The 25355-nt window shown below is 30.3% G+C and overlaps 1 protein-coding gene and 1 pseudogene across 6 annotated transcripts in view; both read left to right on the top strand.

The window, feature by feature from the left end:
- The window catches only part of fra (neogenin protein frazzled), a 290853-nt gene that overhangs the window by 206732 nt on the left and 58766 nt on the right, over window positions 1-25355 (top strand). For 4 of the 6 annotated variants that reach the window (XM_071889049.1, XM_071889051.1, XM_071889050.1 and 1 more), the window contains 2 exons: window positions 18792-18972; window positions 24820-24965. In XM_071889049.1, coding sequence (XP_071745150.1) covers window positions 18792-18972; window positions 24820-24965 — 327 coding nt within the window. Of the gene's footprint in view, window positions 1-18791; window positions 18973-21562; window positions 21590-24819; window positions 24966-25355 lie in introns of all 6 variants that reach the window. The other 2 variants (XM_071889048.1, XM_071889047.1) reach the window with 1 other exon arrangement.
- On the top strand, window positions 14496-15378 carry LOC121119995 (uncharacterized; annotated as a pseudogene).

Below are 25355 nucleotides of genomic sequence, written 5' to 3' on the forward strand. Positions count from 1 at the left end.
GATTTTTTTCAAAAAATTAAATTTTTTAGAGCCACTTTGAATTTTTCAATTTTTTTCAAGAAATTAAGAATTAAAGATTTCAAATATATTTTTTATTCCAAACATTGATTTTTTTGTGAATAGCTATCTATGGATTTTGAAATTTAATTTTTGAATTTTTTGTAAATGGTTATGGATTTTGAAATTTTTTTCAAAAAGTTTTAATTATCGGATTTTTATCAAAAAACTTGTTTTTGAATGTCTAACCTCCACAAAATTGCATTTTACTCTCCCTCTCTCCCTTAATCGTTTCAAAGGAAAAGAGAACCTTTTTATATGAAGTAGAATATAAAAAAATCACTTTGGCATCGATTTACATATACGTATTAAACGAAATCATCCTTTGAATGTTACCGGTGTTGTTTTTTATTCTATACGTGTACAATTCTACTTTTTATAAGTATATTAGAGCCTTTGCCAAAAACAAAATGAAATAGAAAAAAACATCCATTAGAATTATCATTATAATGGTCTTAAAATTAGAAGTTTTTTTATATGTTTCAAAACTATTTGAGTTCAAATATATGTACATAGTTGTTTAATCGTAGATATACAGGAAATTAAAACTATATATTTACAACGGAAATGTCTAGATTTACCTGTAGTAATTTGTTGAATTCATCATTAAAGTACTTTTGTATGACTTTTGTAAATTTTAATGTGAAGCAGAATCAAATTAATGTGAGTTGTTTTGTTTTTGAAGAGATAGGAAATTATTAGTGGTGAGTTTTGGTCTAAAAACTCTGGACCAGTGTCAAATAAGTTAATAACTTTTGTTAACTTTTCTTCGAGATACTGGATAAAAGCGGACTTTGATTTATGTTATGTTAAATTTGAGCAAACCAGCTCCGCATTAATTGAATTAAAATAAAAAAATGTTACAATTTTCAACGTCTTGCATATTTTAAAATACTCATTTAAAATGTTTTATCTCATTGCTGGGATGCAGCACGAGCAATTTTCTTATACAAATGGTAGCCTTGTAAAGGTTGTAATAATTCTTTTCAAATTAACGCTGTCGCCACACTTTCTGAGCTTAAACTTAAAAACCAAGCCTCCCCCCCCCCTAAAAAAATATATGTAATCTTTCGGACGCTCCTGGGATTATAATTGCTTGAGACAGCAATCATGGAGCCACGATGGAATTTCTTGGTGCTTATGCTTAGCCTGGGAATATAACACTATATACTTTGTAGATAAGCCTCTCAATTTTTCACCTATCCTTATTTTGTGAGAATGTTACAATGAACCAAATATTTTGAGTTTTATAATTTCTTGTACCAATTTTCTGTTACAAGTGACAAAATGTACGCAACACTTTTATTTTTGAACTTCTTTGTAAAATAATGATTTCCCCTTTCATGATTTTGATGCTAGAGCCAAGGCATAATCTACATATATGTATATGGATTGCACACACATATTTTTTTCCCTTCCCTATTTTAACCAACTTAAGGCTATTTTTTTAAGAGTAGAATAGTTATAAAATGAAGCAGAGAATTTAATTAAAATAATCTTGTAATACATTTCTTGAGTTATAAAATAACTTTATTTATTAATTAGTATTCTGATAACATAAACTAAACATATCAACCAAAAATATAAGAAATTTTTAATCCTTAAGACATTCATTATACGATTGTTTTAATCTAATTATTTCTTTCATTTCATAACTTTTCTACTTTTATTTAAAAAAAAATAGCCCTTAGTTTGTCAAAAAGAGAAGGGAATAAAAGAGTGTACGTTCGAAATATAAAGTATTCTTTGCATGAAGAAACACATACATCAAAAAGGAGCTTTAGGGACAGTTTTTTTATGTACACAAAGGCTTACTATTCAATTTTGCAAACTAAAAAAGTACCCTTTATTAATGTCGTTATACATACAAATATATGTATTTGTTAGAGTAAAACAAAACAGAAATATAAAAAAACAGACACAAAAACATGATGCCATTTATTTATAACGGAGGTTGAAAAAATATATGTACATAGGTATGTACCTAAATATACGAATATGTCTTTTTCGAATTGTTTTGCAACATTATTTTCTGTGCGTTTCTATAGCTTTTTTTTAAATATAATTTTTTCATGCGAAATAGTTATATTTGATAATTGTCACTTCCTCTCATTTATATCTACCTTATAGCATATCATTATTATTAAAAATAATTTTGATCTAGCAGTAGTTGTATATAAGTGTAGATTTATACCTATATAAAGAAGATTTGAGAAACATAAGATAATATTAATTTTGTTTTATGTCAAAACGTAGTTTTTATGTTTTTTAACCAAAAATAAGAAATAACATACATATTCACGTCGTTGCATTGCTATGTCTCTCAACCTTTCCTCCAAAAGAAACTGGGGAGAAAAGACCCAAAATTAGTAGGTAGTAGTTAGCCAATTCTTCACAAGTATGGAGTGATTATTCAACTAGAGGGAGTACCCGACATTGCCCTGATTTATTATGTGTCGACGAACAGACAAATTTTGCTTTAATAACTTCTCAAGAAATATTCAGTGTTACTTTACTTATTTCATGAGCACAGTCATACGTTGCTACTTATACGTTTGCAAGCCGGGGAAAAATAGTAAAACGCTGCTTTTACTACATTTCTTAACCGATCTTATTAAAACTTTCACAAAAATTAACATTATCACTTAAATTTGGTATTCAATCAATAAAATTACTCTTGGATTACCCCACACATTGCAAATGTTTCTGTTTGTTTTTGTTATGACTTTCTCATTTATATCATAATTTTTATGTATTTTCAGTATTTGTCAAGATATGAATAAAATATAAACATTGATATGCAAAAATGAATTAATTCTCGCAGGCGTTATGTATTCAATATAAAAGGAGCACTTTTTTTGGCATTGAGCACTCTAGAGACTAAAGTACATATCAGTCATCCCATCATATTATATCCTTATTTTTAACTCTTATTATTACTATTTCATTCTTGAGGACAGAACACATATCAATACGTATAAGTATTCAGCAGTTAAGTGTAAGAATGCTCATGAAAAATAGATAGCAACACTGATGATTTCTTCGAAAGTTATCTTTTACATTAATTAAGCAAAAAAGAAAAAGAAAAAAAATAGCCTACGTCTAATTACTCGAAGCAATGCTAAAGATATTTGATAAAGATAAGTAAAAAATCCACAGCTGACAAACAAATGCATCCTTAGAGTTATTGACGCTACGGAGATATCATTTTTTGTAAGTGTAATTGTAGCATCCCTAACGGGACGTCATAATATTTATTCATAAGGTTATTATTGTCGTTGTTTTTTCAACACAAAAAAAGTTGGTCAATGTCAGTAGAACAGGAGAGGAAGGGGAGAGCTCAAATATGTTGTGCTCTGAATATGTAAGTACAAAAAATATGGATGTTTACTGCTTCGTAATAAAAAACCAATAAATAAACTATTTTTTTATGGCTCATAAACATATTTTTTTCCTCGACTAAAATACAACAGAGACAAAGTTACGTCATTGCTATGGCATCCCTCAACAATAAATAGAGAGGAAAATATATTTTAGGATACGTAAAGTATTTACTCAGTGCCTGCTTTCCATTAATTTTTTGGTCTACATATATATTTTACAAAAATCGAAATTTATGATTCTTTGTCAAGACACTTTCCTCTTTTACCCATAAAGTTGGTTTTTACTCCCTCGTTGTTCTAAAAAATAACAAACTTTTTTTTTTTTTTCATAAAGAGAGAAAAAAGGAAAGATGGAAGGGGGAAATCATATAAAACTTATTTTTTCTTCTTTTGATATATGAACATATAAAAGTTTAAGGAGCGCTTCATTTTTTACTTTTATTTATATTACATAAATACATTTAGGTAGCTCCAAATTAATAATAAAAAAGAATAATGCTAGAGTAAAGGACGTTTAAGAGACCATGACTTTTGAGGTACTAGGTCAAAATGCCACACGTACAAAACATCGAACGTAAAAATGTAGAACGGATTTTTTTCTTAAATTATTTTTTCGAAATTAAACAAAAACATATGGAAGAAAGAAAATAATTTAAATCTGAGAGCTTTATGAAATTACATTCAGTTGATGTATATTCCCCTATTCATTTAACTATACTAATATTTCTGATAAACTTAGATTTAGTTGCAGTTTTAACTATAGTTTTCATTTATATTTTATTATGGCTTCAAACTAACATTAAAATTATGCAGACTCGAAAAGGGGGAAAAATACTTTTGCACGATGCAATATGCATGTCTACTTGTTAAATAAATATTGCAATAGCATCTATTAGAAATTCTACCGTCGACGTTTTGTTTGTCCCATGTTTTGTCTTTTGACGTTATGTCCGATCATCGATTCTTATGTAATTACATCACTACATAATAACACTCCTGTGTAGATATGTATTATGTACACAGGTATTTATTACGTTAATGGAATTTACAACACTGCTGTATACTAAGTAAACTTTATATATATATTGCAACTCGTACAAACTAATACTTTAATTGATTCGCCTAAAAGTTAAAACGAAGGAATTTGTTGGGAACAAGCCCCGTGTTCAAATGTTGTATTGCTGTTTTTTATAAAAAAAAATCAAAAATTTAACTACATTCATTCTTTACAACAACTGCTATTTATGTACTCGGGACTTTAGGAACTAGAGTTGTCACAATAACAATATTTTCGTACTGGTGCCCGTATCATAACAGAAAATTGGAATTTATCTGCACTTATAAAGGCGGTTTCAAGGTTTTTGTTCGAGAAAGGTTTATAAATTTTAAGGTTTTTTATACATACGACAATTTCATTTGGGTAGAGGGGCTCGCAAATTTCGAAATTTAGGTTGTTGGTCGACCATTTTCTTTATGACGTAGTGCCACTGCTTCTAGTGTTGAACCGGTCCTTTCTTATGATCTCGGTCCAATCTAGTCCGTTCTTTTCCAATCCAGATCCCTTGTGACATCATTGAGCGTTTCTTTGTTCTTTTTTTAATTACAATGTTATTTAATAGAATAAATTATATAAAAAAGAAAAAATATAATATGTTCGTTTAATATTGTATTATAATTAAAAATTAATATTATTTGTAAAATTTGTACAAAGTTCTTAATATATATCTCATATATCTTATGGAGATCAATGAACCATATTTTATGAAAAATTCCATAGATCGATAGTTAAAGACCATTACCAAGGACTGCCTATCCTAAGGACCAATAGGCCAGATCATAAGACTGGAATGGACTGGACTGACACAACCACTGACTACAAGTACAGGTTCCTATACCAATTGGATATAGTATTTTCTTAAGTGTGTCAGTGGTCCTGTATCATAATAGTACCGGACTATCTAACTATACTATACTAGGGTGTTCTGAAAAGTTTCCGACCTCGACATGAAGATGGCAGCACTTAAAAATAAAAGCTAGTCACATCTATCTTGCATCTGTTGACTGTTACTCAATAAAGTTTCAACCATTTTGGATGGGCAGTTGTTATGTAGTAGTAGTTTGTGTCGGTTGATATGGGTGTTTTGAGAAAATGGACAAAATCGGGTATCGAGCTGTCATTAAATATTTTTTTTTTTTTTTTGAAAGTGTAGCCTTTAAATAGATTCAAACAGCATCCGACATATAAGTGCATGTTTGGTTAAAATTTGAGGATTTTAGGTTAATCCAACTCGGAGTAATTGAGTCAAATACAAAAAGTGTCTTTTGAACAATTATTTTCTGGAGAGTACTATCTGGACGATTTACAGAGATGGAGCATCGCTGTAAGAAGCTTGTAGAGTAACAAGGAGACTATATTGTAAAATAAAATTAAGAAAAAGGTATTTTATCTTTGAAAGGTCGGAAACTTTTCAGACGACCCACATATATCATTGACCAATATGGATTTTTGACTCTGTGACTTTGTGGAAAAAAAAGCTACTTAAAAGTTTATATATGGCCACTGCGACCTTTTTGTAATTTTTCTCATCTTATTTGATCAGTAAATGTAATTTGGGCAATTTTCATTTGTAGTTGATTAACCCTGAAATAAATTTTTTACATACATTCAAGCCTGGTGTAACGGCCACCTATTTTGTGTGTATCACTATACTAATTGGCATGTTCAGCTTCCAAATTTATAATAATTTTCAAAAAAGAAACCTGGTCGCGTTTTCAATTTGCATTGCCTAACCGCTTATTACAGGATTCCCAATAAATTTCATTTGTCAATAACATATCTTAGATTGTTTAGAAAAGCACTTATAAGAAGGGGGTATGGGGGGGGGAGGTTAAGCACAGCGTCTTTCTTACGAGCCTTTAAACAAATTTTCAAATGTAATATTTAGAATTTTTTTATTCATATATCCGAGAGAAAGTCGTTTTAAAGGAAAGCCACTATATTTTATTTTACAGATAGTAAAAAGTTTACTCACACCTATACATGATACCGTATATTCATGCCTGACTCGACTCTAAGAAGGAATTTATCTTCATTACATACATGAGTATATATGTTACCTGTCAGCAAAAAAGCAATCTAGTGATTATTCTCAAAATTGTGTGTGAATTATATTTGTTTTTTTTGAACGAATTATCCTTAATTTCTTGCAACAAGAACTTTTATAATTAATCCTTTAAAAGTGTCGCAAATCACTGAAACAAAGTAGCAAAAATTGATCACCGCAATAATAGACTAAGAAATGGATAAATTGTATTTGAAAGGGGTCATATCGGGCTCAAATGAAGTATCTTTAATTAAATAAAGGTTTAAACTATAGCTCATATTCTTAGGTAAATTAATTTATCCTACAAATTTTAATACAAAGTATATCATTGACTCAAATATGTCTACTAAATATATGAAATAAAAAATAAATTGGTATTTATTCCAGTTCTTAATTTTTTTCAAGATTGTTTTTATATTCACGTGCCACAGTTATATAACATTTATATAATTCTTAAATGTCATAGGAAAGAGACAAGAAAGTCATCTGCATTACGATTTTTTCTGCCCTCCTTTGACCCTTAACTGTCTGCGCCTTCTTTCGTTCGTTCCTAATAAGGAGTATGTGCTTAATATATACTAGTACTTGAAGCAATGACGCAGAAGTGAATGTTATAAAGTATCAAAAGTGGAAGGCAATAAACTGAAAATAAATAGAAGGGAAGGACTCTGAACTGAATTTATGACTTTGGCCTACTTAGAACAACTGAAACGTTGAAATAATATAATGTATCCCTAGTTATATACTCTACACATTACAGACAATATGGTATAATACTAGGGTACACTTAATGAAATGGAAAAGGCTTGCTTGGGAATGATAAGGAAGGAAAAGGTTTTGAAGGCCAATGAAATTGATATTTTCAGTCATTAAATGTGGTTATTATATTTGTAGGGTCTAACGTTGGGGGAAAAGAGTTTAGAGAAATCCTGAAACTTAAATCAAAGCACTATTGAGTGAGCTCTAAAACATATTTTGATAAAGACCAGGAGGTGATTATTACACATTCCCACCTTTTGTACATAAAGAAGAAGACTAAAATTAACTGATAGTTAGCTAATGTCGTCATTCACTAGGAGCGTTGCTAGCTTTTATCATGGGGAGGGGGGGGGCGTCTTTAGAAAATTTTAGCCTCCCCTACAGAGGATAGCCGTACCACTAGTACTCCTGCAGTTCCAAGAGAAAGCAGCTGAAATAATGCCATTAGATATTTTTTTCAGTATAATTGAATGCACTGATAAGCTTATTCTGAAATAAGTAATAATGCACTTTATCACGAGTTTGTACAAAACTACCTTTTACTAGTTGAAGGCGGACCCAATTCCACCTTTTTCGAGTCCAAGTCAAGTCATTTTTCAAATTTACTACTGCTCGGGTAGATAATATATTATTGGAGACAAAAATTAATTTTGAAAGGAAAGGCTCTTTTGAGACTAATAAATAGAATAAGGGACATAAAAGTTTAAAACTGCTATTTTAAGATGTTTTAAAACTTACCCATTCAGTTGGGCATATCCATTCCGGATTTCCACCGCGGCTTCCATGCAACAGTATTGGTACGGACGGAATTTTAACCCATTTCAATACATTTAGACTATGATACAAAAGTAATTTGTTAAAGTTTTTCCCCTAAAATGGAAAGTTATTGCATCTTCTATTCATACATTTTATGGGTCAAAGTTCGTACATGACATAATCCAACTGAAAAAAAAGAAGTAAAAAGACGTTCCTTGAATAAAAAATTCACCTAATTTTCTTACAAACAAATTCAATTTATCCTACAAAAACTTTTTTATCTCTCTATGGACCCTAATATCCTAAGCAATATGTATGTATGTATCTTGTAAAAATACCCTTTTCCAACTTTTATTCACCACCTCAAAAGGATTACAATATTCCTTCATGTAAATCGCCCTATTATTTTTTTGTTATTTTTATTAAATGTGATTCATTTTGTGACACAGATACCCACATTCAAAAATCCTCAAGATTTACAAAGAAAAGGGAAGGGGAACAAAATCCGATTTTCTTCAAAGAAGGGAGCTTTTATTTTATTTTCAGATTCACTTTTATGAAATATTTTAATGTATATTTACAACAAATGAGGTCGATACTTAAAAAAAAATGTTTATTTATTATAATTGGGAGTAAAAGCACTGAATCAATAAATGTATTATTGTAAATACAGGAATTTTGAGAAAGCTCATTCCTCTATGTATGTATACTATTTACATTAGGGTGAATCAACCGCCTGTATGTTTATCCATTTCCTTACCTATTTTCTCAAATGTGACAATTATTAATAGAAACATGTATGCAAAAATCAACAAAATCGGAATTGATTCTTGCTAACAAATGAGCAATCCTTTATATTTAATCGGGCCATAAGATAACAACCCTAAATTTCCATATGAATTCCTATAACCTAGTCACGTTTGGTATCAAATTAAATCCCTTATTACGAATAAGACAAATATAAAGGTAGTATGCAAGAACATTATAAATGACTATGTTTAAGGGAAAATTAGAAATTCAAGATTTTTATTTTATAACCCTGATTAAATATTATGTGGCCCGTCAACATACAAGGAAGCTAGCATGTTTTCTCGCAAAATGGAGTGTGGATTACATTTGTATTGTTTAGTAAATTATCCGTAATTTATAACAGCAAATTATTCTTATGAATCCTTGGGATGCCCCGCAAATTACATTTAAACTATCAATAATATATCCTCACAATAAAAGAATGAGAAATGGATAGTTTTTGTTTAAAAGATCATATCGGAGCCAATATAAGTCTCTTAAATTAAACAATGTTTTTTTTTATTATGGAAAAAAATCTGGTGTAGTTGAACTCATCCAAAAAATTTGAATACATATTGCTTTCAGTATGTTTATCAAATATTCGGCTGTATGAAGTAAAAAATTAATTTGGATTTTCTTCATTGCTTGATTTTTTGGTCAAGATTTTTCGATTGATGCAATACATATACAGAGAGGAACCCAAAATGTATAACACCATTTCATCAAACGACAACTGAAACAAAAATAATTTTTTTTTGTTTTTATCTCTAGTCTGTATGTGTAAAAATATCAGAGCAACAAGAAAAAAGTATAACGGGTGTGCAATCTCATTTGCAGCGCTGTCAGTGCCAAAAGGGCTTGAGAATGAGGACACAGTCCTCATTCTCAATAGCTGCCAATCTTTTTGCTGTCATGTTAAGGTTGTTATTGCTTGTATATGATGTCATTTGAATAAAAATATAGCCAAATACAGTATTTAAACGTATTATAAAATGATTTTTATTTGTATTTCCTTGATTCCATAAAAATCCCTTTTTTCATAATTGCAAGTTTTGGTTCCTCACTCTGTATATAAGTGCTCGATGACACCCTGTACGATTTCTTCGATTTTTTACACACATTTTTCTATCACCAAGTATCACAATTGATATAATAGCTAAGAAAATCTATCAAAAATTTAAAGAGCATTAGGCGTTTGATGCACCCTAATTAACCTACTACTATAGACTATACTATAATATGTATTTGTAAGTATATACGTATATATTGCATCAGATTTTCCCATCACGAGATTTTAAAATATTTACTATGAACATTTTGCACTCTCATAGTTAATAATACTTAAACACATTCATCATAAAATATATTAATAAAAGAATTGTCCTTTCTCTAGGAGATGCATGAATACTCTAAAATACTGACTGTTTGTGTGTGTGAATATTTGACAGCCAGAATCATTACAAAGCTATGTGTACTTTAACTATTGCAAAAGATGAAGGGGAAGAAAGAAAAGCATAGGATAAAGCAAAAAAAAAAAAAATACTTTAGCCATTAAAAACTCGGGAAATCGTTTTGTGGAAATGTATATTTTATATGTTTTTTTTGTAGTAGGCATATTTAGGTATACATTTTCTGGTGTATAAGTAGCATTTTGGTTCTATGAGAAAGTAATGGTATTTTTCAGGCTTTAGCTTTGAGATATTTCTAAATGATTTAGTAGTCATATGGTTTCTGAGATCAGTTCCAGCCTTGTCTCAGTTCAAACATCTAAAAGCCTTTTTGCTCTCTGGATATCGACCCTTGAAAGTTGTGGCTAACTACGAACTGATTTTTTGGCTATATTTGTTTCCCTTTTTGAAGGAACCGTTAGGAGAGTGAATAATGATTTATGAAAATATTGATATCATCTCTCCACCTCGACCACTCAATGTATTGGTCCCGTCTAGTAAAAAAATTTAGTTAGGGGGTAATTTTCAATGCTGATTTCAATAATTTCTGTATTTAATGAAGTATCAAACTGAAAATTTTAAATTAAATATTTTCGGAGCTCCAAAGTGGTTGTTACACTTTAGATTTGAGCAAGCTAATATTAGTTTAGTGTAGGAGCTATCAAACTATAACTAGTTATGTATACAGTGTGTTAACTTGTTTTGCATAATTTAAGCAGAGCATTGCTTGTTTAATATGATTGTTTATATCTGATCACTTTTTGGGTTTTTTGATGCTGCATTTGTGAATTCATTAATTTCAGTAGATCTTCAACTTGCACTATTTGAAGCAAAAAAAAAAAAAAAAAAACCAGACATTTCATGTATTTCTAAATAATTAAAATTCTGATAACAGCTTCAAAAGTATTTCAAAATGTGCAGAATTCTGAAAATTGGAAAATAAAAGACTCATTTAATTTAATCAAAATGATCTCTGTAACCCCACAAATAAGCCCTCGTCAGGAAAATTAACGTATTAAAGAACCAATGTAAATTACCCACAAATTGCAAACTGTTGAGAGCTTCTGATTTAGAAAATAATTACAAACGTTTGTATACGTTAGTAACAATATCCTATATGACCGGAAATCATTTGATCTCATTCTTTTAGAGTGGGTGAGGGAGGGAGAGAGAAACTTGCCAATTGTTTTTTAATTATGATGTTTCACACATCATCATTTTTCAAAAATAATCTATGCAAAATCCGAGATCTTTTTGTATTTTTACGTATACAATATATACTTTTTTTTTCTGTTCGTCCTCTTTGACACCGAAAAAGATTGTTTAAATACTTTCAATTTGTTCGTTATTTGAATAATTATTGCAGCATGTGAACAGGAAACAATCAATATACGAAAAAACGAGAATGTAGAAGAAATCTGAGAGAAGGCGTTGTTAGACCTCAGACATGATATTTTGTACTTATCCTCTTTTTTTATTATTATTTGCTATATACAATTGTTACATATCAAAAAAGAATACCTTTCTACGGCATATATTCCATCATTAATCTTTTGGGTTTTTTTGTTTTGGACTAGATGGATGCTCTTTGTATTAATGTTCCAAATCTCTATCTTTTTGTTTTGTTTTGCTTAATCAAGAGCAAATAAATGAAATATTAATCATTCTGTAATAAACCTTTTTTTTATTTTGTTTTTTACTGACCTCCTTCGTTATCTATGTATGTACTTATCTGGTATCCTTGAATAGAAGAAACGTTCATATATCATATGTACCTATAACAAAAGCCCCTCATCATTTATGAGAGGGGAATGTTGGCCATCATTACTCAAATATTAGATACTAATGGCACGTTCCACTACTTCTAAATTATGAAGAATTAATACTTTTACGAACCTATACTGATCATCTTTAACACCCCTCAAAAAATAAGGAAAAGTGGGCAGGTGATAATGATCATACATATAATTTGTTTTGGTCGTAAATTTGATACTTTCATCGCATATTTTCCCGAACTTTTTTTTTGAATATTTTGTTTGTTTCTTGAGTTTCAAATGATAGTAGTAGGAATATATGTAGTTAGAATAATAACAGCAGGATATCCAATTACAGTGATCAGATCCATACGTCAAAAAGATAGGAAACCAATTAGTGAGAGAGGGCAGACTTTTCTCCCCTTCTTTTTTGCCATATGTATCACTCTTATCAGTCTGTCCATCTATGTGGTCATCATGGGAATGAAATATCCATGTTATCCACTTTGTTTACTAGTGGAGAATGATTCTTCATCGTTCTTCAATCCATTCCAGAATAATTCAAGTGCACTTGCCTTGTACAATCAACTGAGAGTAACTATTAACAACCCCTTGGATGTGTTTGTACGTAATCTATCTATATAAATTGATGATATACATTTCAAACATCTGGTCGTGTTTGGTAGAGGAAAGAATGGCAAACACAAAGACACAGGGTATTCCCGACTCTAATATGTACATATTTAATACATATATTAATTACAGCACTATTTCAAGTCCAACTATTAAAAAATGGAGAATAAATACAAGAGCGTGAGATTGGGTAGAAATTAGAGTTGGATTTCCTTCTTGAAATCTTATAACTGTCCGAAACTGTTATCATTTTAAATAAATGGGTTTAACTTGAGTGTGAACCAGTCTTGGATTAAATAGCGATGCTGATCTTTTTTTTAATATTTTTATAAAAAAGAAAATATATATATTTGTGACCTTTTTTTATAAAAAAAATTCCGTCCAAAACGGTCTAAAAAAATCACTTAAGATGGTATCAGACAAAATTGACACGGGGTGAGTCTCTATACTAGTAGAAGTTCATGAGTATCCTGAAAATTGAGTGAGACATGAAGAACATGTTTACCATTCTTTTTTGAACCTAAAATGGTGACAATCAGCCGATCACCACCAGTATCATTAACAACATTCTTATTCCCTTGCATAATATGAGAAACGAAAGATAATAGTTATATTAATGGTTCATTAGAGATCCCCTATGAACAAAGAGGATTTCTGGCCTGTTGTTATTTTTATAGAATCAGTCATGGGTGCTTCAACTTACTATCGAGTTATTACATACGCCGCACACACAGAAATGATGTATAGCAGAAAAAAAATCCAGCGGCAGACGATCTATTTTATCAGCCTTCATTTTCTCTAGCCATAAATATGTATATATATGTTCATCCAATGTTCAAACGCAACAACAGTAGTGTATATATGTACAATATAAATGTATTGATTAGCCAGGGGGTGGCAACGCCCCTTCCGCACAACGGAGTGCGTTAAAGGATCATATTGAGATTTGATGATACATTTATATATATATTATTTTCAAGTTCAATGATTTTGGAATACAATGTTTGTATCATCTCTGTATCTCTTATTTTTGTGATTCATCTTTCATTATTAGGTCTATGAGAGATATTTCTGTAGAGAGATGCAGCACACTTGTATCTTGGAGTTTCCATAGAAATATTCTCTATATAGTTTGTGAATTTATTTATTTTTCTTACTCATAAGAGACTTTCAAATGAGATATATTCATACTTATATATGTACAATAATATATCACCCGTCTTCCCCTTCCCTATTCTAAGGATTTAATATGATTTGAATAATGAGGGTCCACTGAGAATTCCACCCTATTTATATGTATATACATAGTTACTCTTCACCCTGTCATATCCAAGGGTTAAAAATAACTTGTGAGGATGATTGGATTATGTCTTCCGAGAAAGAAGCCTTTTGTGATTTCCACTTATCTAATAATCCAATAATGGGCCATGCTTGAAATGAATCGGGAATAAATGATCAGTGTTAACGCCATTTGACTAGTAAAATCAATCAATTATTTTATATAAATATATGAAAGAGGTTCCTAATTCTTTTTGTCTTTTTTTTCAAAATGTTGGTGGGACCTGGTCCAGAAATGTTCTTATTGATTAAAAAAGTGGAAAAATATATATGAGCCATGTTGATCAATGTTTAGAGGTTGTGCATAACTCTTAAAGTTTCTACATTTCATCATTTTTAGGAAATACTAGACTTTTACGAATAGCAAATAAATATCAAAATTAAGCAATTATCAATTGAATAGACCAAGTTACCTATACGTTTCTCTGACAAATAATCAAGCATGGCTTTCTGCACCTACATTAAAAAAATATTTTATCAACTTCCTTTATACAACACCAGTGTTTTAATTAATTCAATTATACAAAAATCTTATTGGGAAGGCTTAAACTCGCAAATAAACATAATTTGCTGGAACACAAATATAAACTCTTTAAGACATTCGAGGGAAGCCTGAACTTAATCGCCTCACAATGAATTACGGTACTAGAATTTGTAATTAACTCATTTGGGAATCTATTGCATAATTTAAGTCAGAACTCGTTGTCCCTGATTGACTGATTACAATCTGAAACCAGTTGTTTTATAAAAGCTCACTCCAAAGGATTTATTTAACAACGTACTCGTATATGGTAGCAAAATTGTAAAAGTATTTAGGCAGATAACTTAAATGAGAATGGAAGTTCACTTTGCCAAGTTTATTCGAAAAAATGACTATTCTTGAAGCATATGTTGAAGGCAAAAAAAAATGGCTCAGATATATATGAAGGAGGAGAAGCTCATCAACAACAAAAAAGCCAATATGCATGCGATCTCCTTCACGTCGGTGTCAGTGCTGAAAAGGCTGCAGAGACCATTGGCATCAATATTCGACTGCCTATAACATCCAGAATTCCTATAAAGAAGGGAGTGGAATTGAAAGTAAAGTTGTGCTGATTCTTATTTATGACATAAGACTGCAGCAGTCCTGTCCAGCTCAGTCTGGTTTAGTTCAGTCCTGTATATCAGTCCTAAAACTTATAAAGTTATGTCCTTGATGACCTCACTCAAATTTATTTCTTTTTTTTTATCAGTCTGTTCTATTACTGACAGTACAGAGGGACCAACAGTCTTAAAGAACGGCCCTAAGAGTGGACTGGACCAAATATATAAGACTCTCACAACACTAGCTGAAAGATGTTTACAATCCAGAAGAACCAAAACTTTTGCAGCAAAAATATATATCTCATTTCTAGTCTATTTCCATGTAGCTCTCCTCCAGTCATGACCACAACCCCCTGGAGTTTGCATTTTAGGGTTAATCCATCCAAATATGGATTTACTCCGAGCCGCTAGGACGACAACGCGGTACGTCATATACACATTACACAACCTTCAGCGTCAAGAGATACCAATATGTGACCAATATAAAGTAGGGTGTATTGAATAAAAAATATAGTGTTTTACATATTACAAATTCTTTTTGACTTGTATTTTCTTGATTCCATTAAAATCACGTTTTTCGTAATTTATCCATTCTACAACAAGTTGTGGGCCCCCACTCTGTACATATATTTTAATTTATCCAATAATGGGTCATGCTTGAAACGAATCAGAAATAAATTATCTGAATAGACGTCTTTTGACTTTAGTAATACCAAACCAATGTGCTATATATTCTATATGTATAAAGGATCTGATAACAATTCTTAATTAAGAGAAATACACATATGTAGATTCTAGACATTGCAGAACAGATGTGTTATAATCCTTTCTCATCGAAATAGGATCTATATATATCATATATACGTTAAGCATCGATAGGGAGTCCCAGAGCAACTGCAATTTTTGATTAATTATAATTATGTACACATGTATGTTTAATGTTCATTGGTATATGTAGAAGTTCATATATATATATATATATGAACATACAACTTTAGGGGATCCACAACATACGATTCATTTGTTGAGCCAACTGACACTGGATCCCTCTCCGTTTTAGAAATAAAGCTGTCAAATATAAAATACAGACATAATGGTGCTTTCAACAGAGTAGTACATTAAATTGATTGAAAATAAATATTAGTTCTTCAATCTAACATGAGTGTGTTGCGTACATATTATATGTGTATATTAGTGCTGGGTCTGAGTCTGAAAGTCCTTGACTGGTTTGAGACCGTTATAATTTTTTGTTTAATCAAACCAGTGGCACAATTAGGATTTTTAAACTGGGAGGGACGATTCAAGGGTGTCACGAATTAAATAATACCCATTCTGTGTATGGGGGGTATATATGCGTACAAAACGTACAACTGGAATATAGGGGAGAAATCCGGTACATAGAGGGGGCAGGGGAAAACTGATTCCCAATTGGAAAACAAATAAATTTTAGGCTAAGGTCTGGGTCTAAATATTGGTCCAAATTGGGCAATATAGAATAAACAGACATAGGAAATCGAGACGGACTGACTTGGACTCTAGCTACTTATTATGATTAGTGACTCTATTTCTACTTAAGAATTTTTTACTCTCATTAGACTATACTTTAATTTAAAAAAAAAGGTTATAGGAAAAAACTAAAAATATGTTTCTTTTAAAAAAGATCCTAAAAATATTATGTTTCCTTAAAATATAGCACAGGTGATTTCAAAGGGAGTGTTAAGTCCGTTCTTGTTTAGAACGGAAGGCTACAGTATTGTCTAGTTCAGTATTGGGTCCGGTTCAGTCTTCTTCCGGTCCAGTTTAGTCAAGGTATGGACCAGTTCAATCCAATATCAGTCCTAAGAACTAGTAAATTTCTGTTTAATCAGTTATAGTAGTGACAATTATATAAGTCTTAAGGACCGGTCCTAAGAATGGACTGAACTGGACCAAATAAATGAGGACTGACACAACACAACACTATCGAAGGGTATTAAATGCGACTAATCCCATATCTGAGCAAAAATATCTTAAGATCGAATTCATAAAAAAATCGGATTCAAACCGAGTACCACTAATATAAATATATAAAATGTAAATATAATAATACACCTCGAATTGCGTAGGGGAAGACGGAGGAAGAGGGGGGGGGGATGAATAATGCGTCGCTTTGTATATATACATACATAATAACAATTGAATGACATAATCATGACGTGAATATTCTTTCATTATTCAGGGAAAGGAGATTGAAGGGGAAGGAGATTTTTAGTTGAGGCAATACAATGAACAGGGATTGAATTTTGCAAAAGCAATTACATACATGCATTCTATAGAGGAGATTAGGAGAGTTACAACCGTTCTTGGAGGCGGAGGAGTGGATCAAAAAACCTCTAGATAAATAAACTTACATAATAAATTTTCTAAATATGCATTATATGAACGTAATCCACCATCATTTTTTTTTTTTTTTATTGAAAAAAAACACGGAGAAAATACAAGAAGAATGGTCTAAGCCAGGGGTATTCAAAGTGAGAAAGAGTAAGGTGGGATGTTATTATGAGGGTCTTTTTTTACTGGGGGTGGGGCTTCTTGACAAATCTTTGACAAGAAAGTATTATTCCACAAATAACCTTATTATTATTATTTTTTTTTTACTACAATGAATATTTTTAATTTCAAAATTCTGGCAAAAAGTAATAGACAAAAAACGTTGTCTTTTCGACAAATTTGACAACGAGATTAAATCAACATCCCTCTTCCCCCAACCCCCCTTCTGTGGAAACTATCAATATTCATAGTATATTCAAGCAAGTAACATAATATATTCTACCAAGAAGCAGGGGGTTTAAGTGAGGCTTTGCTCCCGCTTGAATAAAATGTTTGTGTAAAATTATAATATACATTCTAAAAAAAGAAAAAAAATGTATTTCGATAAAGATTAGAGATTGCAAAAATTGAAAAAGGCTGCATGAAAATATATTCTTCTTTTTTTGGCAAGTGCCAAAGTATACTCGTTCGATATTAGACTTTTTTTTTAAAAGAGTATCTACAAATGCATTTTCTTCAAAAATAAGTCAAGAAAATGTTTTTCAAAATAAATGCTAGTCAAAAATAATTGGGCAATAATTTCCACCCCCACCCCCAAAAAAAAAAAAAAAATCACCATGTGTAGTTTATACCCATCTATTATAGATTGACCAATGGTCCGGACATGTCCATTTTTTTACGATCTGCAACAGAAACGGTTATATACATGTACATTATGAAATGTCTAATTGTTATATTAAAAAAAAAAGTTTACATAAGAATAATTATATAAAGTAATTTGTGCAATTTTTGGCTATTTTGATGTAGAAACAGTGATGAAGAAATATAAAAACGAGAATGCGATAGCCTTGCATGGGATTTTGTGCAATTATTTTACTGGATTTTCAAAGATGATTTTTTTGACTAAAAAAGTATTGACATATTCATCAGTCTTGGGAATTTTTCTTCGTCAACCAAATTTTTATTGGATCCAAAAAAAAATCATATTTGGTCCCTAGTACTATCAGGCTTCGTAAAAAAGCCTTGCCCTTCTGTTGCGTCCCCCTGACTATACATATGTATGATATATACCATTTTAATTATCTGCATATCTTTATATACATATTTGATATTCAATATAACATTTTCTAATACTTTCCATTACTTGTTTTTTTATAGGTAGCAACCATGTTTTCCCGGAATTTGAATTTACCAAAGAGCCTTCAGATATATTTATGAAAGAAAATGAGTCAGGTCTACTTTTGTGCTCAGCGAGTACCACCTCCACGGCCTCTCCAGTGGAATATAAATGGAAACGAAATGGACATTACCTCCAATATCCTGACTTTAATGGTCGAAGGTACGTCAAAAAAATCTGGGGGGTTTTATTATGAATTAAATATAAGCATGGAGATTTTACATTAAAAAAAATATGAGAGTGATTTTTTTTCTTATTATTTTTTTATAGAGCTCTGTCATCCGCCTTAAGACATTTAAATATTAAATGAAAGGCATTTATCTTATACTCTTTATCCTAGTTCTTTTAATAGTTTCTTATATACATACATATTTATAAAAAAAGTATATTACATAAAGGAGCTCTATATAAAGTATAAAGATAATTTGTGTAGAAAATAAAGTTTACATACTTATAGTATCATTTCCACCGTAGTTTGATGGGGAAAATAGTGGTCGTTTTATACGTATATCTTAAAAAGACTTGACATCAAAGTTTTTCATTTAATTATTATTTTTATTAGAAAAAAAATATAGTTTTAAACTTCTCAAAAGATAACTTTTTGAATTAAATATATAGACTTTTTTGCTCCTAATTTTTTTGCTACGTAAATTTTATTCTATTAATAGTATAATTATGTTTATATACAAAAATTATTTTAAGCAGAGAAAGAGACATATTTAAAAGACAAAAAAATAATTTAAGACATTAAAGCAAAGCAACATGCTTCTATTTTAATAAGAGATAATACGGTTAAAAAAACAAGGTTAAGTATCCAAAGTTTTAAGTAACATGATAAAACTAAACGAAAATCACATGATCTTCTTTTCTTTTTTCTTTTTTGAATTATACTGTTTTCCCTGTTAGAGGGTAGGTCACTTTAGGTACTATGAATATTACTCTGTAACTAACTTCAATTAACTGAATCTTTTAATAGGAAATGAGGAAACTCTAAAAACATCAATTTATGCAAGATTGCGCATATGTACTAAGATTTAGTAATTAGCATTATTTTAGCATAAAATAATAAGTAAACAAAATACGCAATAGGGAATGGAAGACGCGCCACTAACCTAGATTCTGTGAACATACTCATAATTAGTAAATTATACTCAGGGTACATTGAATTAAGAAGGCGAATTCTGTGAAAAGAAAAACAAAAATGTATACATCACAAGAGAAAATTATGTACTAATGTCATCTTTATCTTAAAAGTACCATCTTGAGGTGAAAAAAGTTTTCACTTAGCTGAGGAAATCTCCCTATGCTAACAGATGCCTATCGAGATTTAGATTTATATCTATGAATGAATATATTTACCTTAGAGTTAATGCAATGCTCAAAGCTAACTAGCTAAAATATGTAATGTTTTTGAATGTTATTTTATTAATATCTACTACTTGCTAGTGTTATAACTCTGAGCAAATAATTACAGACTGTATGCTAATAATTGAATGTTGAATATTAAATAAAAGGAGGCAAAAAGGATCAACTAATGGGTATAAAACGCTGGCATAAAGGTGTAAAAACGCTTTTTTCTTTATTTGCATCGTTATAAGGACTGTTTAACGTCTGGCAGGACTGGCCAGCAGATGCAAGACGCTAGTATTGAGGCAAAACATCCATGTATCATAAACGAAAATGATTACTAAAAACATTACGAAACGTGAAAAATTCAAACTCAAAGCAGACTTTATATCACAACAAAATGATACCACAGAGTAATTTGAATTTTTTGACAGAAATTCGACTTCTTCTTAGTGGTTAGAATTTGAGATCCTGTTAGGTTTTGAATGGATAGAGGGTCTCCTAGTGGTTATTTTTCTACATTCAACAGTTCATATATGCCAATAAAATGTTTACTGGGTATTCACGGATTTTTTTCCAGTTCAATTTGAATGAGTCCTAACGTGTTGAATATTCCATTGGTTGCAAACTTTGAGCAAATGCCGCCAACTTCTTTTTAAATACATATGCAAATGAGCTACATGAATTTTTCCATGAATTGAGAAAAGTTTATATATCCATGCACAAGTATGTATGTACAATGTTCGAAATATAATCTAATTAACATTAATTCTATGCCTTTATAGCTGAGTTTTTATTTTGCAAGTCTTTTATGAATAAAATTAACTTTTTCTTTTATTTTGCAAATAATTTATAAGAAGTTTTATATAGTACATAGTCATAGTATGTAAAGTTACTTTAGTCTAAAAAACTTTTTAATACTCTACCAGTGGAAAGATTGTATATTATCGAAAGTAGTAGTATTGTTTGGTACACCGGTGATATAGTGGTACTGGGGTACTGATAAATTTAAAAAGGTACTATACTAAATTGATGTTGTAACTGTTTTTAATGTTGTATGGTAGCATTTTGAACGTGTCAGTACCCCAGTACCAATATTGTACCACTCTACCGAACAACACTAAACGAGACTCAGTAAACCAACAACAAAAAAAAAAAACACGACATACATTATTAGGATATCTATATTTTTTCCTTTCAAAATTCAAATCAAGGACACAATACAATCAAAAGGCATAAAAAATCAAATATTATCATCAAACCACTTATATTTTAATAGGAAGAGTGATTAAAGTACCTAAATAAGTTCAACATATGATTGTTAATAATGATTTTTTCTCCATTTCCTTTCACTCTCTTTACTGATATCAAATTTGGAAAACACACTCCAAAAAACAAAAACAAGTTCCATTTATGAAGATGAATTCGGAAGGTATAAATAAATGTCTAACAAACCATTCCTCCCTTTTCTTAAAAAGAACCATTTGTGGTTGACATAAATACCTAGTTTTATAGTTTTCAAATACGTTCCTAAATTCCCAGTAGCCCATAAATATTAATGCGGTTTACCACCATATGTACCATGCATGCTTTTGAACCCATACCTAAATACATACATAGTTGCTGACCGACGGTTGTGATAACTTTATTTTCTAGATTTAGTGTTGGATCGGTTTAAAAAAAAAACTAATAAGACTGGAGTTCCATCAGCCCTTGGACAGGTTCTTATCGGTGTTTTAAATGACTACAACAGCTGAAATTATATAGTTATAAACTACCTTATTTCGATTTTTCAGTATAACTTCTTTCAAGGAGACAAAATAACTGATGTTTAAAGTAGGATACGTATGGCAATAAATTAATTTGAAGGTTGAGGGCCAAATTGTCGTAACTTAAAAGTTGCAAATATTAGCATTAGGCTATATGTCATCCTACAAGTTTAATATTTAATGTTAATACTTTTGAATAGAGAAAATCAGACTGTTATAGTGAATTTTTTAGATTCAATATATTTTAACTATTGAAAAAAATACATTATTCATAATGAGAGTTGAAGATTCCAAGCTTCATTCAGGAAAGTAAATAATTGAGTTACGAGAATTTGACTATCATATTATGCGTTTTATAGATCATTCAATACTTTTTTAGTTTTTATATTTTTCAATCCTGGGTAGAAGTGTGGAAAATAAAAAGATATCTAGGACCAATACATTGGGCCTTGGGATCGTTGAATGTTAAAAAAAACCTAACGATAAAAAAAGACTGCAAAGAGGTGGATACTAATTAGGAAATGAGTCATAGGACCAATCCAGTACTATCTTTATATACTATATACTATAAATTATCGATCCATTAAATTTTTTGCCTTTTCAATCCAGTCCAGAATATTTTCGAAGTTCCATTAAGAGGTTCAAATTTTTTCAACCACGTTCAATTAATGAATACTTATAAGATCACTTTAAAAACCGGCCTTCGTTATATGGCACAGAGTGCAGTTTTTGCAAATGACAATAATTCACATCTTTTCCGATTTCTAATGAGGTTAAGATCAACAAGGACTAAAATTCTACTATGGATCCTGGAGAAGTTTTTAGGGACCTTAAAATGCTTCCAATAAGTTGAAGCACTCTTATACCGCTAAAGTTGTCCTATTGGGCTATTTGCGTCCAAATAGGAATATTTTTTGTCTCTGTCATCTCTTGATAGCCAATCCTAAGACATTGCCATGTAGGGGTTGGTGGGGAGGGTTGATACTCCAAAAGTATTTTAAAATAATCCTATGACGACTACAGAGTTGCTTTGGATGATAATCTACAATAATATCGTCGTGTCTGCCGAAATATTGATTTTATTAGGTTTAAGTCCTTGCTAAAGGAAGACGTTTTGATTAAATTCTTAATACAGTACATTTTGATTGGATGATAATTTATAGCAAACCCTGTATTTTAATTTATTCATTATAATTTATAGCCAAAGTTAATTTGGAAAGTAAAGTCTGTGGTAAATTAATTATTATAATGTCATAATAATCACAGACTTACTACAGATTAATTTTATATACATATAAAAAGCCTACAAAGATATTTTCTTTTTTATTGATTACTTTTACTTTATAGAATTGATAAGAGTCTGGACGTGTTTTCAAACTTTATTTTGATAATTACAGTGTGGGTTTTTCTTTCATGGCTCTATACGTCTTTATTAATAAAAATTATGTATAAAGGTTGGCAATGATCAAAGTCTATTATATATGATAGGTACAAACATAGTCGAAAAACAAATAAAATTGACTATTATATTTTTTCTATCTTTTTTATTACATTCAAATATAAGCCAGATTATATTGAAGTACAAAATTCGGCTCTGTTAAAATCAGTGTTGCCAGATCACCCAATTTGTACGCTAGTTTTAGCAAATTTTCCCCGATTTTAGTTAAATTTGGAATTTCAATGAAGAAAATACACAGAACGTTATAAAAGGGGTATAAAATATATATGGAATCCCGAGTTGACTAATTTGATGCACTTACTTGTCCCTACTGTAGGATAAAAATGTAATACCTGTTCAAATTTGATCAAAACTTATGTTCAGCTTATTCTAAACAGTATGAAAAATAATTATTTCAATTACTCTTATTACTGAGTATTTTGGGAACAAAATTTTTTATTTTGCATTTCCTGAATAATTTTCAAATGTTCAGATACTCTATAAAGTGTGTAGTTTGGATGTAAATGTGACAATAAATCCATTTTTCATTCCTATTGATTATCATATTTTAATGATTCCTTGTTATAGTAGTAAGAAAATCTTATTCCAACTACGGTTTTAAGAAATTATAATTAAAGGAACTCAAATTTGCTCTAATGTTTCTTATTGTGTTTCATTGAGGCTTATAATTTTATATTATCTTTGTTTTTTAGGTCTGATATTTTGGTTTTTGATTACTATCGCTATTTTTAACGTCTTTTGTTGAGTTGATAATACTTGGTACCTTAGTCAGTAGTCGATCAATAAATAGTTAATTAATCATCGGAGCCTTGAATAACTTCATTGAAATATATATTGACTTAAATAAATTTCTTAGATCAGATGGACTAATTGTAGAATTAAAATGTATACTTATACCTCATTTGTACAACTCCATCTCACCAATAAAGGGATACATTTATATGTAAAAGGGAAAGAATAAAGACCTTAATGCCCTCAATTTTGACGATACAAAATTATAATTTCCTTTATGTTTATTCTCCTTCTCCCCCGTATATTAAAATGGTTTATATCAAATCCACATGACCAATGTCCCTGCTACAGAAAATATGTTTACCTAATCGTGTTGCCTACTATTAAGAAAAGTGAAATTTTATAGTAGTAATTAGTAACTATCATTAGCAAGACGCATTTAATATTAATTAGTTCCATACCTTATTCAGTCCATTTTTATTTCTTTATTTGCATGTTTAATGTTTTTAGAAGGAGTCTCTTCCTCCCTTATTCTATATATATATATGTTACAAACACGATTCTATTATATGTCTGCACTTTTAAGAAATATCGTATTTAGACTTTTGGTCCTGAATTCCTTTGATTTGAACTCTTTTTGTTTGAATTATTTACGCATATGTTCACAAGATTAATTTTGATTTAATCTTCTTTTCTTTTCAGACGTCTTCTCTCCAATGGGTCCCTTCATTTCTCATGGATATACAATTCTCTGACGGATCCCCGGGATGAGGGAATTTATCAATGTGTGGCTGATGTTAAAGGTCTTGGGAAAATCGTTTCAAAAACTGCTGTTCTTATAGTGAAAGGTAAGACAGTGGCTCCATTAGTTAATAAGAGCAATGTTTTTCAAAATGTAAGCATAAGATAATTGCTAGGGGTGCCGCTAATTTATATTTTTGATATAAAATAGAACTAATTTTTTTTTATATATACTGTGAAGGTTTATATTTTCCAATTGTGTGTCCGAGAATAACAAAAAATATGATTTTGACTCTACAAATACCTATTACTAGAGTTGTAACTTCGAAACATTTACTCGTGCGCAATATTTGTTGGTCATTCGCAATCTGAGCATTTTTTTTTCTAAAAACGTTCTTTAATTATTGATGAGAGTACATATAAGTATGTATACATGAGATAACTACGTGTTTAAGTGCTTATGAAAGATGGAGAGTGATGATTTGTCGGAGAGTTAT

The sequence above is a fragment of the Lepeophtheirus salmonis genome, chromosome 6 (assembly GCF_016086655.4).
Source record: "Lepeophtheirus salmonis chromosome 6, UVic_Lsal_1.4, whole genome shotgun sequence".
In the NCBI taxonomy this organism is placed as follows: domain Eukaryota; kingdom Metazoa; phylum Arthropoda; class Copepoda; order Siphonostomatoida; family Caligidae; genus Lepeophtheirus; species Lepeophtheirus salmonis.